This window comes from Rhineura floridana, chromosome 9, assembly GCF_030035675.1.
Source record: "Rhineura floridana isolate rRhiFlo1 chromosome 9, rRhiFlo1.hap2, whole genome shotgun sequence".
In the NCBI taxonomy this organism is placed as follows: domain Eukaryota; kingdom Metazoa; phylum Chordata; class Lepidosauria; order Squamata; family Rhineuridae; genus Rhineura; species Rhineura floridana.
Genome location: NC_084488.1, coordinates 30,752,657 through 30,768,825, shown reverse-complemented (window position 1 = coordinate 30,768,825; position 16,169 = coordinate 30,752,657). Strand labels below are relative to the sequence as shown.

At 39.9% G+C, this 16,169-nt stretch overlaps 1 protein-coding gene across 18 annotated transcripts in view; it reads left to right on the top strand.

Annotated features, from left to right (window-relative positions):
* LNX1 (ligand of numb-protein X 1) overlaps nt 1-16,169 on the top strand; it is a 197,879-nt gene that overhangs the window by 163,709 nt on the left and 18,001 nt on the right. For 17 of the 18 annotated variants that reach the window (XM_061583243.1, XM_061583244.1, XM_061583228.1 and 14 more), the window contains 2 exons: nt 2,497-2,631; nt 10,751-10,931. In XM_061583243.1, coding sequence (XP_061439227.1) covers nt 2,497-2,631; nt 10,751-10,931 — 316 coding nt within the window. The remainder of the gene's footprint in view (nt 1-2,496; nt 2,632-10,750; nt 10,932-16,169) is intronic. The other variant, XM_061583240.1, reaches the window with a different exon arrangement.

The window sequence follows — 16,169 nt, the reverse complement described above, 5'->3', positions numbered from 1 at the left end:
AGACTGTTTCGTCAGTTCATGGGCTAAAGCCATTCAGCATAAATTATCCTCTCTCGGTCTTTCTTCGGACTTCTTAGCCTTATTTGACTACTGTTCAGCCTAAAGGATCATTGTTAATCGCATAAAGGACATTGACCTCCAACGAGATGTAGCAAATGCCGCCAAAATATGTTCTCCACTTCATTTAGGCCTAAAGTTTCATTCCCCCTTCCCAGCTCACTACTTGGAGTTTTTCGATTTCCCATGCTATAGATTGGTTTTTACTAGGGCCAGATTTAATTGCCTAGCATCTGCCCTTCTTGACGGCCGCTATCGCGGGGTACCCTACGATAACCGATTCTGCCCCTGCCGTCAGAAGGACATCGAATCTGTGTTTCATGTTTTTTTTATTTGCCCATTTTATTCTAATGAACGTACCAGGTTCTTAAACCCTGTGGTTGAGAAACTGCCGGGAAGTTCAACAGCCGAGAAGCTGAAACTTCTCCTTTCAGGCACAGACAAGCTTTTAACAATTGGGGTGGCCAAATTCCTCCACGCAGCCCAACTTATACGTAAAAACCAAGTCCCATAAGTTCAGGTTGGCGCCCCCATTTTTATTTTTATTTTTATTTCTGTATCTTGATTGACATTGTTTATTTTAATTTTGTATTGTATAACGGGTCTGTGACTGTACAATAATAAATGAATGAATGAAAAGCAGAGCAAAGGAAAGTCCAAGGGGTGACGTCTACCTCTAGCCCATAATACAAAGTTCTAATACTTAACTCTTCAAGGTCATGTTACTATAGAGGCTGTGTGTTTTTCCCCCCAGGATCGCTTACGTAATTATAGGGCGATTGTGATAATGAAAAATCCACCCTCAGTCAAGGAAAGTCTTTAAGTGAGCAGACTTTTGGGGGCTCTTCTAGATGAGCCTTTTGTTATGCACTCTCTCTGCCTTACAGTACTGTATTCACTGAATTTTTCAGAAGGTCCAGTTCTTAAATGGCTCCTGTTCTTAAAACAAGCTATCATTCTTTAAATGGAGGTTGTCATTGTCTGTCATGTCATAAAAGACAATTTCCCAAAAAAATCCTAGGGTGGGCGAAGCACAACTCTGGGAGCCCCCCCCCATTCCTCCCCCCTTGGCTATGGGTGTGACCTCATCCACACCACATACAAGCAATTAATCACATTTACAACTTGTTTGTAAATAACCATTTCAGAGCTAAAGTACAGGGAGGTAGATTAATCATCTGACTTTGTAATACATTTTATATAGAATGTATCTGTATATTAATTAGTCACTACACCACCGGCTGTTTTAGTTTCATATCATGCCTATGGTTTTAATCTAGATCTTTTTCAGACATCTGTTTTTAGTTACAAGACAATACTGTGACTATATAGATTTAGTTCAGATGCTGATATTCCTGTACAATAGCATGCCATAAAAGCCCAGGACAGAACAATCTGTTATCTTTTAAAGAAGACTGTATATCTAGGCATATTTACTGAAAAGTAAGGCCCACTATGTTCAGCAGGGGTTACTTCCAGGCAAATGTGTGTAGGATTGTAGCTTTAGAAGTGCTTAACTTTGGCTTTAGCCAATATCTGTAGCCATGCAATATGTAGCACATGCCTGAGATATATGTGGGGCAGTTACCCCACTGGGGAGGGGCTGTAGCTCAGTGGCAGAATACATGCTTTGCATGCAAAAGGTCCCAAGTTTAATCTTTGGCAACTCCAGATCAGGCTGGGAAAAGACTCCTGTATGACACTGTGTGGAAACACTGCCAGTCACTGTTGACAATACCAAGCTAGATGGACCAGGGATCTCACTTGGTGTACGGGATATTTCTGCATTCCTATGTCGTCGCTTGCCATAGGCAAAGGAAAATCACACTATGCAAATTGTGTTGGCCACAACCCACTGATGCCATTGAGCTCTCTTATGTGAATGCAACTGTAATTACTTTACCGACTCATCAGTGTTTCGTATAGAGACACTCCTGGAAATGTTACACTTTGCTTTCACCTTTTATCTTGTATTGACCAGGACTTGCCGTTTGTTCTCTTACACTCTCAAAAAGATAGTAGCATCAAGCTTCCCCCCCCAGTCATCTCTCCCCCCCCACATTTATTTTTATTTTTGCTCCTTTGACCTACTTTTTGGCTGCAAAAGGTAGTCAAAAAAGGAGTTGTAAGTTAATAAAAGTCTTCCTCTGTCTGGTTAGGAAAAAATGTATTAATAACATAATCCAAAAAAGATTTTAAAAATGCAATAGGCCACTGATTATGTATATTACAAACTGTTTGATGGACAGCAATAGATCCGTCTTAAGTGAGAAATGTGTAGAAGCATTGAGCATCCAAGATATGATGGACTATAAATTAGTAATATTAATTAAATAACTTTAATACTTTCAGATTATCCTTATCCAGAGAAATTTGGCTTTGCAACTGATTAACAAGCAAGGTTGTGTTTTTTTTTAATTATCTGTTTTTAACATCCAGGCTAGTCAGAAGCGAGTTCACTTCACGGTGTCTCGGCAAACCAGGCAACAGACTCCTGATATCTTGCAGGAGGCTGGATGGGATTACAGCAGTAGCCATCAGCCCTTCCCTGCTCTGAGGAACAATCCTAACAAGGTGAGGCCTAGTACTCTTTTCCCTCATTATGGTTTCTTCTGTGAAGGGAAAGAAGAGGGGGTCTGGAACATTGACTAATGTGTTAATGTGTCTGAGTATCACCTCTGGACAGTATCACTGAAAAGAGCATATTTTAACTTTGCTGTGTAAACACAGAAACCGTGATCTTCTTTGTTTATGCACTGGGAAGTGCTGCTGTCTTGTGAATGGATGGTAGAGAGAGGCAGGGGGAAGCTGAAAGACTAGGGAATAAAATGTTTTATATACATGCACCTCCAATTTTCTATTTGCAACTATGCTTTCCAGCAAAACATAATGCACTTTAATAAAAAAAAGTTTATCTCCACTTTCTCCATTTGGAGCAAAGCATGAAGACAAGATGATTGCGTCAGAGATTCCTACCATCTGGTAGAAGATTAATAGGACTGTCATCCTATCAGTCAATTGAGGGTTAACTATTATCAGGAGAGAGATGTGGATGGACTTTCAACATGCTGCCAGTTCCTTGTGTCTTTTGCATCAACCTGAGACCACTGCTGTGATTTATTAAATCCTAGAATAGAAATCATGAGGGGCTATAAAAAGCATTTTATACTCCTTTTCTCAGTGTATAAATTATGGCTTTGGTTGCAGGACAGCAGAGGTGGGTCTCATGAGGCAGCAGGGCTCTCAATGCCAAGCTCAACTTGGCACCTCAAGCAGAGCTTGGAAAAGTTACTTTTTTGAACTACAACTCCCATCAGCCCAATCCAGTGGCCATGCTGGCTGGGGCTGATGGGAGTTGTAGTTCAAAAAAAGTAACTTTTCCAAGCTCTGATTTTAATTAACAGAGGCAGGGGTACCAAGCATCCTGACAGAGATAGTGTTGCTTGGCGTCCTCCCACTCCTTTCCTCAATCCACCATCAGCAGTATCACTGAAGTGCTAAAAGTCTTTTTATTTCCCTTCATTCAAGCCACTGATACCAGGAGGGGGTGGAACTGAACCTGCTGGATGGACCTAATTTGTACTTTTATATTGTTGTTTGTAACCCACCCTGGCACATTATGGTGAAGGATGGGCATTAATATTGTCGTTGTTACAGGTCCTAGACCAGCCTCTCACTTTTAAAATCTGATTTTGGAAATCTGCCAGAGAAGCTAACATAGCAAAAATATAAAACTTAAAACAAATATATAAAAGATAGCTTAAATGGCAGCAGGAATAAGAACATTAAACACCACATAAAAATTCAACTAATTAAAGGCTTGGGCAAACAAAATGTCATCGCCTGGTACTGAAATGACATCAGACCTTGCAGAGGACCCTTACTGGGGAGAGCGAAGGTGTTATCATGGCTTCTGCATGCCTCGCTTCTGAAAGTAGGGGGGCCTGAATAGAGATATCTGAGGAAGATCTTAGCAGCTGGGCAGTTTGTTGTAGGAACATGAAACTGCTGCACTGGCTCCCATTCCATTTCTGAGCACAATTCACAGTGGTGGTTCTAATGTTTAAAGCCCTAAATTGTTTGAAACCCAGATATAAAGATGTGAACCAGTCTGTGTAAGAAGATATTTCTTTATTTAATATATCATAGTCCCACTTTTCAGACAATTATTTATCCCAGAGTGCCTCACAATGATGATGATGAAGATAGACAGACAGACAGATAGAAGTCCTAGTGTTAGACTTAAAAGCTAAAACGACAAAACACAAAACAGAAGGGAAGTGGAGGGAAAAGGTAGTGGAGGATGAGCTATAAGCACATGCAGTTCAGGCCAGGCTGATTTTGCTAGTGTTCTGGGGGGAATAACAGTCTGTCTGATTGATGGAGCCAGGGGGTCCTTTCTTCTTTTCTGCAGTCGAAGGATAACTGGTAGATTGACCCAAGTGTTTTTTTCTGCCTTGGAAGGGGAGCAAAGCCCTCTACAACTGTTCCTTCTATGGCTGTTGGATGAGGCTAGGTTGGTCTTCCTTGGTCCTACTGCCATTGGTGTGAAGGCAGGTGATGACTGGAGACAGGGACTTCTCAGTTGTGGCATGCCATCTTTGGTTCTTCCTCCCTGGCCCCATCTTTGTTTTCTTTTCATCTTCCTCCTTTTTATTTACCTGGGCCTTTTAGGTATCAGTTTTAAGTAGGCTTTATGCTGGAATTTTATCTGCTTTGCTAGTTTATTGTTTTGTTTTATTATAATCTGATGTATGCTGCTCTGAGAATCTTAATGATAAAAGAGCAGAGTGAGAAGTTTTCTAAATAAATAGAATATCAGCTCTGCCACATTTGTCGTTTGACATTGCCTCTTCAGTTGAAGACAATGTTTCTTGGACCCTAGGAACTGGGAGATGTTTGAGATCATTAAAATAAAATACTCTTGCAGTAGGTTTTATTGCTGTCTTTGCCCCATGTGCCAGCAGTGTCAGCTCAGTGACCACACAATGACAAGCTGATAGCTTTCGCTTGCCCCTTTTTGACCTCTTCACTAGAGGTCACAGTTTAAGAGGAAAGTTAATCCTGCTCTGCGTAACATTAGTTAATTTCTCTTGTTTGCCTTCTTTTTGAGGTAGCTAGAAAGGAAAACCACATACCATGCACAACACTTCATTTGTGGTCCCATTCCCTATTCTCTTGGGTACATTCTTGTCCTCTGTGTGTCAGCTGCTTTGTGCTAGGTGGTTCTGTGCATGTTACCCTGTGGCTTCCTTGGTCTTTCACTTTTCCATAGCAAAAGGATATCAAAGGAGGGTTAACAGGTTCTTGTTATTGTTTTTCTTGTGAAAAATGCAATGTACAAGTTCTTTGGAATCCAGAGCATGCATTGTATACTTGTTTTTTTGGAAAATCATAAACAAAACAAAAATTTAAATTTTAAAATGTTAAACAAAATTTAAAAAAGAAAAGAAATCTGCACAAAGACTATTCTGGTAGCAACAGCATCATGGGCTAGTTTAAACCTGCTTAAAGCAAAGGCTTTCCTCTCCTCTGTATAATTTCAGCGTTTTTTTATTTCATTAAAATTCTTACTGCTTTGAAAAATATCTTATTGGTCAAAGTCTAGTTTCTGTGGGCATGTGGTGTGGGTATTCCCTAAAAGACTGCTATTCCAAAGTGGGCCCATAAGGGGAACTGGCTTTCATCATTTTTCCTGTGCCTGAGTGTGGCTACATTTCTAGATTAGCTGATCTTGAAATAAATTAAGCTGTGTTTCTCACACCATTTACTTTCTGTTGATCTAAGAAAGCCTAAGCTCTTGCCCTTAAAGGCAGCCTTAAAATATTATTTAAAAATTAAATAAATAAATTCGGGTTTTCTATCTGCTTGTAGCTGAAATTATTCAAGGGAGTTGTTACATACGAGGAGGATATTCTTCACACAGTCAGAACCTTAAGTTGCTAGATTGCCAGACATTTTCTGCCTCAGATACTAAATTCATTCTCTGTATACATTAACTACAGCTGGTATAGCACAGTGGGGAGGAGAGCCTGGCTGGGAGTCCAGAGTCTGTGAGTTCAAATCCCTGCTCGTGTCTCCTGGGTGTCAAGGGCCAGCTAAAGATCACCCCCACAGTGAGTGGCTCAGGGTTACGTGTCCTGCCACCTGTGTAGCCTTGGGAAAGCTGCATAGTCCTAAGGAGCCCAGTTGCCCCCCAGCTGGCAGTTGCGGACAAGGAAGGGGCTGGCTTGTGCAGCTGTGGCAAGCTGAGCAGGCCCTATCCAGCTGGGGAGGACTAGCCTCAGAGGGAGGCAATGGTAAACCCCCTCTGAATACCGCTTACCATGAAAACCCTATGCATAGGGTAGCCATAAGTCGGGATTGACTTGAAGGCAGTCCATTTCATTTTCATACATTAACTATCCTGATCCTCACACAAAATGTATTCCTAAACTGATTTTGTTAAGTTTGGGAGAGGCTTTAAGCTTTCAACTCAAAATGCCATGCCCACACATGCTTAAATCTAAATTAATTTTTTGACATGTGGTAGAAACAAAAAAATTTGATTGCACAATCAAAGTCACTGTCTCCAAATTATATTTTATGTATTCCATTGTCACAGTTTAAAAGTCTACTTTGTTAGATAATTTCATTTTTAAACCTCCATCCCCCTCATTCTTTTTTCTTTGAGAGCCAGCTCCCTCCTTAGACATTTCTAGGACACATATGTAAATGTGGGGTTGATGTTGCTTTTCAAGTTTCTAATATCTGGTGCCAAGAATAAACTCCAACCTTCAACATCATTTGTTATTACAAAAAGGTTCAGCCATCTCTTTTGGCAAAGAAAACCCGTGACATCCTGCCTCCATGTGGAAAAAGGCTGGATCTGAAGCCAGTGCCAACTGTAAACAGTGAGTTGTCCAGCATCAAGTGTCAGGGAAGTTGTGAGGCACTCTTAAGTAACGAAGCATCAGACATCATTAACAACAATTTGGAATGTATTTTGCATATTGAGAGTGATCATACATTTTTATGTTGTGTGTGGGACAAGAGGATGTGATATCTCCTTGCGCTCACATAGCAGGAAGAGCAACCCTAAGAATTGTCTAGCAGTAACTCTGTATTTATACTTACCAAACTACTTCCATCAGTGTTTTCTTAAAGCTGTTTCCTAGTATCAATGTAGAAGAGTAAGTTTCCCTTCTACAATTTAAACCAGTTGCCACTTCTTCTTTTATCTACAGCAGAAGGGTTCCAATCCTAGTCCATATTTTCTCTGTGACATTCTTTTCCATTTTTGAAGATTGTTAACACATACCAACAATCTTAAAAATAAGCAGTGGCCTTCTAAGCCTTCCTTCTATAACTCCTTTCCACAACAATTTGTCACTCATATATATGGCTGCTCTCTACCCCAAAGGTGTGAGGATGAATTGAAAGTGGGAGAAGAAAATGAAATTCTCATATATATATTTTTACTAAGGATGGAATCGTTAGTTGTGCTTGATTGCTATTGTAGTTTTATACCCCTACTATTAAAAAATAAAATATAAAACTGAAGATTATGTCTCCAGTCAAAAGACAGTTGCTTACTTAACTTGTCACATAGATGTTACTGCAATTTAACAATGATCCATTTTCTCTGGATTGAGGACTCTGGAGTCACTCAGTCTTCAGCACTGGGGACATATCTAGCAGTCCAGGATCCAAGGCACAACTGTGAGGGAGAAGAGTGTCTGAATTTGTTAGGTGGATCTGAAGAGTAGCAGGGCTTGATCTGAAAATAAGGCTCCCTCAACATTTATTCCCAAAGAAACGTTCCCAAAACTGCATCTGGCTCTGTGCCCAATGGTGAGACCCAGTAGATCAAGAATTGTGGTGTGATTTGGCTTTGGATTCAGTGCCAGGCCAAGAAATTGTGTTGCCTGAGATGGAGCCCAAATGACCCAACCCCTGCTGCCACCAACACTTCAAAAATGTCTTTCTGTGCCCTGCAAGTCCCCAATTCCTGCCTTATGATACTGATGAAGAACATATCTCCAGCCTTGTGCTTGGCAGGACTGGCCCTGCTGGAATTTGCCAGTTATGTCATTCTGCACTTCTGCCGCCCCCCCCCAACTGCCTTGAAGTTACATCTTCCGTAAATACAAGTTAGATTGTACTTTCTTTGAGATCAGTGGGAGCTTGTGTATAAAGACAAACCAGGCTCTCATATACAACCTGCTAAGCTAAAATGGCTGCATTTTGCTTATAAGTTTATTATCTTCCAGTCTTCAAAGACTTTGCCCTTTACACTGAGGGGCATAAAACCCTGTAGTTGAAGGATCAGCGTCAGCCTCCAGGTAATTAAAATTGTACACCCAGCTGTGTCCATTGCCTCTGAGAAAACCACCAGGACGCTGAGTTAGAGATAATCTGCTGTAAATATTTATCTTACAATAAATATTAAAAAGCAGACAAGCTGTTATGTTCCCCTTGTCAGAAAAGCCCCCAAGGTAATGCCAAAATCATGGAGGGAAAGCACTTATTTAGAAAAGAACGTACTGAATGCTGTAGTTGATAAACATTGCCTTTTAACTGGCTGACATGGCTATCTGTAATAAAGCCAAAGCAGTACAGCATGGTGTTTTGTTAAAAGAAAAGCTTTCTTTTCCTTTCATCCCTACCTCCGCCACTGTCCTCCTTTTCTGTACCTCACCCTCCATAAGTTGCCTTATATTTACAATAATCTAAATGTCATGCTGAGAAATCTTTGGAGAAACTCATGGCAGAATTTAGATCATGTCAGTTATGTGCTCATCCTTATAACAACACGTACTGGGTGAGAACTCGTTTCTGAATTCGGGGTAAACAAGTCGGTCAACTCTGGTTTCCTTCAGGTTCTCTCATTTTTCCAATTTTGAGTTCGGTTCATCACATTTCCACATCAGTTTGTGCTTTTTTTTTTTAAGTCTTGAAAATTCATCAGCATTTTGTGCACATTTCTTCTAATATATACATTTTTGTATGCATTTTTGCCTTTGACACATTTTTGCAAGCAATTTTCACTAATACAATGCATTCTTGTTATTTCCCCTAATATATGCATTTTTATGCACACTGTCCTCTAATATATGCATCTTTGTATCCATTATTTGGTGGAAGAACCGCATTGAACAGTTCCAATTAAATGTGAACCAAACCAAATTTCTCCCCCTTACATATTCTGAACATCACCTTTAAATCTTCACTAGGTTTACATAATTTTATTTCATAAAACAACCTACAATAGCTGCAGCATTACTAATGTGTGAGTCAGAGGAAGCATATAATTTTCATACTTTGGTTACAAAGTGAAAGGCAGCCCTGACTTATGAAAATGGTATTTCCTCTCAAGTGAGGAGAATCTATGATCACAAGAGTGTAAATGAGATTCTTTTCAGATGAACTGTTTTATTAAAAAGGGCTCTCTGATTTATAAAATGAGAGATTTACTCAACATATGGTCCAGCTGAGTGCACAGTGAGGTACATGTAAAATTCTTCCACAGGCAACCTTCTCCATTATCAAATGTAGGGAGTATCTCGCTGCATGCATCTTTTTATACACTTAAAGCCTTGAGATGTCACTGAATTACACTCCAGGAAAAATTGTGAATTTACAGTTATGTCTGAGATGGAAATGCAGTTAACTGGATACGGGAATATATCAGAATCTGGCACAATTCTAGAGACTTTGCTGGATATAGCAGACTTTGGCATTGCAACAGTGAAGTTTCTTAGGGAACCTAGAATTTGGCAAATTTCTCCCCAGAACCTCACTGTCTTGAATCTGCAAAGGATCTTAGGATACATTTCAGAACTTAGGGAGACCTTAGACTGACAAAAACAGATCTTATATAATCGCCTTCCCCAATCTAGTACCCTATAATTCTCATCAGCACCAGATAGCATGGGAGTGGTCAGGGATGATGGGAGTTGTCCAACAACATCTGCAGGGCGGGTAAGACTTTTATATACAATTTCTGGAGCAGGACTCACAATTCTCCTAATTTCAACTGGATCCCAATCATGCAGAACCTCATACATACAGGTGCATGGAGGAACCAGTAACATACAGAGACTAGTAAACTTGTCACCAAGAGTTCTTTACATGTGCATCCTAGAACATGTACTTTCCAAAGTTTATATAGATAGTGTAGAACAGCAATACACAAATACCATTTGAAACCATTTTTGTACCTTATAGTGGTACAAAAAAATATTTTCATGATTGCTGGTAATTGCTCAATGTGCATCCAACTGCTGGTTCATAGGAAATGCTCTTCACACGATCATATTCATATCATCCTAACCAGCAAACCTTAAAGCAAAAGTGTTTTGGCCGGCTCAAAGTAAAAAAACACAGAAGTATTTTTTCTAGTGTTATGACTTAGCAATCACTTCATTTAAAAAAAAATCACTTTTGGGTCAACAACACATCTGTGGACTTTTTTGACAGTGCTTTAGATAAGGAATTAATAGTTCCGTAACTCTGTTTGTTGCTTTCCGTTTTTGTAATGTCTGTTGCTGGAGATTTGTTTTCTTTTCCCCACCTTCGACAATGAATAAGCTCAGGAAGACCATCAGTTTAAGGCAACTCATGTCTGAATTTAGAAGCAGCTGATCATAATCAGACTGTCAAAAGGCTCTGGCCATGCACTGTGCTCATGTTTGCCCTTTGTCCTCCACAGACTGCCCTCCATGCGGTTACCTGTCATGAAAAGGTGGTGGTTGTCCGAAAAGATGATGCAGAATCATTGGGAATGACTGTGGCAGGTGGCTGCTCCTCTCACAGGGAATGGGACTTGCCTGTCTACGTAATGAGTGTTGAATTGGGTGGAGTCATCAGCAGAGATGGCAGAATCAAAACAGGTGACACTAATGGAATTCAGAGCACACTTTTGAGTTGGGAATCCAAAGCATGGCTTAAAAACTCAAGTAGTGTTCTAATCTTCGTGAACTGTAACAGCCACTGAAACTTTGTACATGCATTTATCTAGGTCCAGTCTAAGTGCCTTGTGGCACTGTTACGACTGCCCATATTGCACTTTGTTGTTCGTTGTTATGTGCCTTCAAATTGATTATGACGTATGGTGACCCTATGAATTAGTGATCTCCAAGAGCATCTGTCATGAACCACCCTGTTCAGATCTTGTAAGTTCAGCTCTGTGGCTTCCTTTATTATGGAATCCATCATTGTTTGGCCTTCCTCTTTTTCTACTCCCTTCTGTTTTTCCCAGCATTATTGTCTTTTCTAGTGACTGAGGTCTTCTCATTATGTGTCCAAAGTATGACAACCTCAATTTCATCATTTTAGCTTCTAGTGACAGTTCTGGTTTAATTTGTTCTAATACCCAATTATGTCTTTTTCACAGTCCATGGTATGCGCAAAGCTCTCCTCCAACACCACATTTCAGATGAGTTGATTTTTCTCTTATCTGCTTTTTTCACTGTCCAACTCTCACATCCATACATAGAGATCGGGAAGACCATGGTCTGAGCGATCCTGACTTTAGTGTTCAGTGATACATCTTTGCATTTGAGGACCTTTTCTAGTTCTCTCATAGCTGCCCTCCCCAGTCCTAGCCTTCTTCTGATTTCTTGACTATTGTCTCCATTCTGGTTAATGACTGTGCCAAGGTATTGATAATCCTTGACAAGTCAATGTCCTCATTGTCAACTTTAAAGTTACATAAATGTTCTGTTGTCATTATTTTAGTCTTTTTGACGTTCAGCCGTAGCCCTGCTTTTGTGCTTTCCTCTTTAGCTTTCCTCAGCATTTGTTTCAAATCATTACTGTTTTCTACTAGTAGTATGGTATCGTCTGTATATCTTAAATTATTAATATTTCTCCATCCAATTTTCACAGCTTCTTCATCTTGGTCCAATCCTGCTTTCCGTATGATATGTTCTGCATATAAAATAAATAAATAGAGTAATAAAATACACCCGTCTCACATCCTTTCCGATTGGGAACCAATCGGTTTCTCCATATTCTGTCCTTACAGTAGCCTCTTGTCCGGAGTATAGGTTGTGCATCAGGACAATCAGATGCTGTGACACCCCCATTTCTTTTAAAGGATTCCATAGTTTTTCATGATCTACACAGTCAACGGCTTTGCTGTAATCCATAAAGCACAGGGTGATTTTCTTCTAGTTTTCCATATTTCTTGCCAAAGTTTTGTCAAAATTGGGCAGATTCCGTCTCAATTGCTTGTAGCAACTCTATTGGTGTGCCATCTGTTCCTGGTGATTTGTTTCTTCCTAGTATTTTAAGATCAGCTTTCACCTCACATTCTAAAATTTCTGGTTCTTCATCATATAGTTCCTCCATGAATGAATCTGTCATGCTTGCTTCTCTTTTATAGAGTTCTTCAGTGTATTGCTTCCATCTTCCTTTTATTTCATCTCGATCAGTCAGTGTGTTCCCCTGTTGATTATTCCGCATCCGTACTCTTGGTTTAAATTTCCCTTTCATTTCTTTAATCTTTTGGAATAGGGCTCTTGTTCTTCCCTTTTTGTTGTCCTCTTCTATTTCTATACAATAACTATTGTAATAGTTCTCTTTGTCCCTACATACTAGTCGTTGCATTTAGGGTTCTGACTGTGTTTCTATCTCCTTTTGCTGTTGCTTTCCTTCTCTCTTTAACCATTTTAAGAGTTTCTTCAGTCATCCATTGAGGTCTTTCTTTTTAACTAAGGTATTGCCTTTTTGCATTCTTCCCTGATAATGTCTCTGACTTCAATCCATAATTCTTCTGATTCTCTGTCAACTAAGTTTAAAGCCTCAAATCTGTTCCTTATTTGATCTTTATATTCGTCTGGGATATTTAAATTGTATTTTGGCATTATGATTGCTTTGTTGTTCTTCTTTAGCTTTACTTTGATTTTCGATACAACCAGTTCACGATCTGTAGCACAGTCTGCTCCTGGTCTTGTTTTCACAGCAAGTATGGAACGTCTCCATCTTCTGCTACCAATTATATAATCAATGTGATTCCTATATTGACCATTTGGTGATGTCCACATGTACAGTTTTCTTTTTGGTTGCTCAAAAAATGTGTTGGCAAGAAACAAATTATTGGCTTCACAGAATTCAGTTTCTCTTCCTTCATTTCTGTCTACTAAGCTCCATTTCCCCACAATTCCTAGCTCTTCTCTGTTCCCTACTTTTGCATTCCAGTCCTCCATGATTATCAGCACATCTTGTATTGGTGTGTGATCAATTTCTTCCTGTACTTCTGCATAAAATCTTTCCAGTTCCTCTTCTTCTGCATTTGTCGTTGGAGCATAGACTTGGATGATGGTTATGTTAATAGGTTTCCCATTTAATCTTATTGATTTCACTCACTCAGAACTTGTGTTGTAGCTCCTAATTGCTTTTGCTACATCTCTTCTCACTATTAAAGCAACCTCATTTCTTCTTAATTTCTCATTTCCTGCATAAAATATTTTGTAGTTGCTTGATTGAAAGTGTCCCATTCCCGTCCATTTTAATTCACTCACGCCAAGTATTGTAATGTTGATACGCTCCATTTCTTGCTTGACAATTTCTAACTTTCCCTGGTTCATGCTTCTCACATTCCATGTTCCTATTGTGTGTGTCGTACAACTCCGGACTCTCCTTTCGCATCTGTGCGCATCAGCCTCTGGGCTTCCTTTCAGCTTTGACCCAGCTGCATCATTATTCACAGCGCTACTCATACTTGTCCTTTTGTTCTTCCCCAATAGCTTGATGAATGCCTTCTGACCTGGGGGTCTCATCTTCCAGCACTATCTCATGTTGCATTTTGGATACTCTGTTCATAGGGTTTTCGTGGTAAGAGGTATTCAGAGGTGGTTCACCATTGCCTTCCTCTGAGTTTGGATGCATCTTAGTCTGGTGTCTTAGCTTAGTCTGGTGTCTCAGCTTGGGTGCCCCCGCTAGGAGTCTAGCCTCTTGGTTTAGTCTCCTGACGGCATTGCTCTCAGCTTGTTCAGCACTCTCACACACCCTCGCCACGTTAAAGTGTGCATCCTAAATTGCACTAGCAACATTAAATCTGGGGATATCACTTGGGTAAGATCACTTTATAAGTTTTAGAAAACTGGTTGGTAGTAATATTGTAATCGCTCTCAGTTTAAAGAATATTAATATATAGAAGTTGGCTTCCTTAAGTGGAGAAATTTATTTATTTCCCATCTTTCTATACATTGTTCTTCCTCCCTTTCCTTTCCTGGTGGGTTAGGCTGAGAGATGTTGATTGGCGAAAGGTCATCAGTGAGTTTTATGGCTGAGTGGGAATTTGAAGCTGGGTCTCCAGTTCTGCTCTGACTACTACACCATGTTGGTTTACCCTTCCCCTCACTCTCTTTGGTGTCAATGTTTAGCAAATAGAACAATTGTTTCGAAAAAGCAAATTATTACTGGCTTTAATCTAAGTCAGGGCCAGAAAGCTGTAGACTAGCTGCTGCACTTGCCAAGTCCTAACACACAAACAGCTTTGCTCAGTAAAATCAGACCTGACAATCCATGAGCTCACTTCCTGCATGCTGGGTTCAAGTCTCTTGTCCTCCTGCATTCTTATATGTTGGAGATAGAATTGATCTGCATGTGGAAACCTAGATCCATAAACAGGCTGATCTAAGACATTTTCACCCAAGATATTTAAATTCCCTTTGAGCACCTCTCAATATTTGTAGTAACATGTGATCACTATTCTTGTGGAAGAGAACATAGAGGAAAATAATGAAAATGTGAATGAATATGCTGGCTGCTCTAGGCTTTGCATTCTTTTTACAAACCCAGTTCTCTATCACCACCAAGTTGCCGATCAGAGCCTTGAAAAGCACATTGAGGATGAAAAAAAGCAAGTGAAAAAAGTGCAGCATGTGTGTAGCTCAACAGAAGGGAAAGCAACCAAGAGGGTAAGAGGGAAAGGAGAATGATCTGGGCAACTGGGAGGCTGAAAACAGTGTGACTGGAGGGGAGGCAAGGGAGAGGACATGAGCAGGATGGACAAGGGTGGAGAGAGTGTGAGACAGTGAGCAATGAGAAGAGATAAAGAAAAAATGGAGTACCAGAGAGAGGGTGGGGAGGTGCACACGCACACAGACACACATGTACCACTAGAGCCAATCAGACAGATCCTCTTGAAATTGCACCAAACCACCATCAAATGATAGTCACATCTCTCTCCTGACTAAACATAAAAGTAATAGATCCAATGCTTTCCAGTGCTTCTGTGCTGCAAAACATGGACCCAAGAAACCAATTCTTAGGAATCCTCATAATTTTTGCAACAGGTCCCCTCAAAACCACTTCTGTGTCCACATATGTACTGTATTCTGTGGTTTGTTGATGGTTTATTGTCATCCTATGGAAAAATTATGAAGATAAATGAGGAACTGCCCCTTGGATCCATGTTTTGTGGTGCTGGCAAGCACCAGATCTTTGGTTTTGACTGTGCAGTCTACCAAGCTTTAATTTGGTGATGTTTTGGGGGAGACCCCATGTAAAATCATGCAAATTGAAGAGGATCCATTTTAATTCTACTGGATCTGATTTCCCCCCCTAGACCTCAATGGAAAAGGAAGGTGTGTGCATGTGCAGGTTTCCATTCTTTCTGTCTGTGAGGGCGAGTGACCTGATGGAGGGGAGACAGAAGTGACCAGTGGTACCCACCAGCACTCTGTGAAAATTCCAAGATGTGCCCATGGCACCCAAAAAGTTGGCAACCTCAGTTTTTGGCAATTGAACCTGAAAAGGAACTTTTAGTGGAGTAGAGTAGGACTTGTACTTCTTGTTGTGTTGTTGGATCAACATCTTAGATATTTATATTCTACATAGTTTTACATTTTTTAAAATTGTTTTTATGTTTGCATTTTATCTTGTTAAATCACTTTAAGATGTTTTCCTGATAAAGCAACTAAGAAGTGTAATAAATCATAACAGCTTTCATACTAAAAAAACACAGTGATATTAAACCACTCAAAAATTAAATAAGATTTTAATTTAGACTTAAAAACGATAACCAAGGAGTGCTGACTTTCTCCATATGTGATACCAGAGAGGCAGTTTTAAGGAATTCTGGTCTGATCATAAATCTAATCAGAAATTCTTTCTTGCCA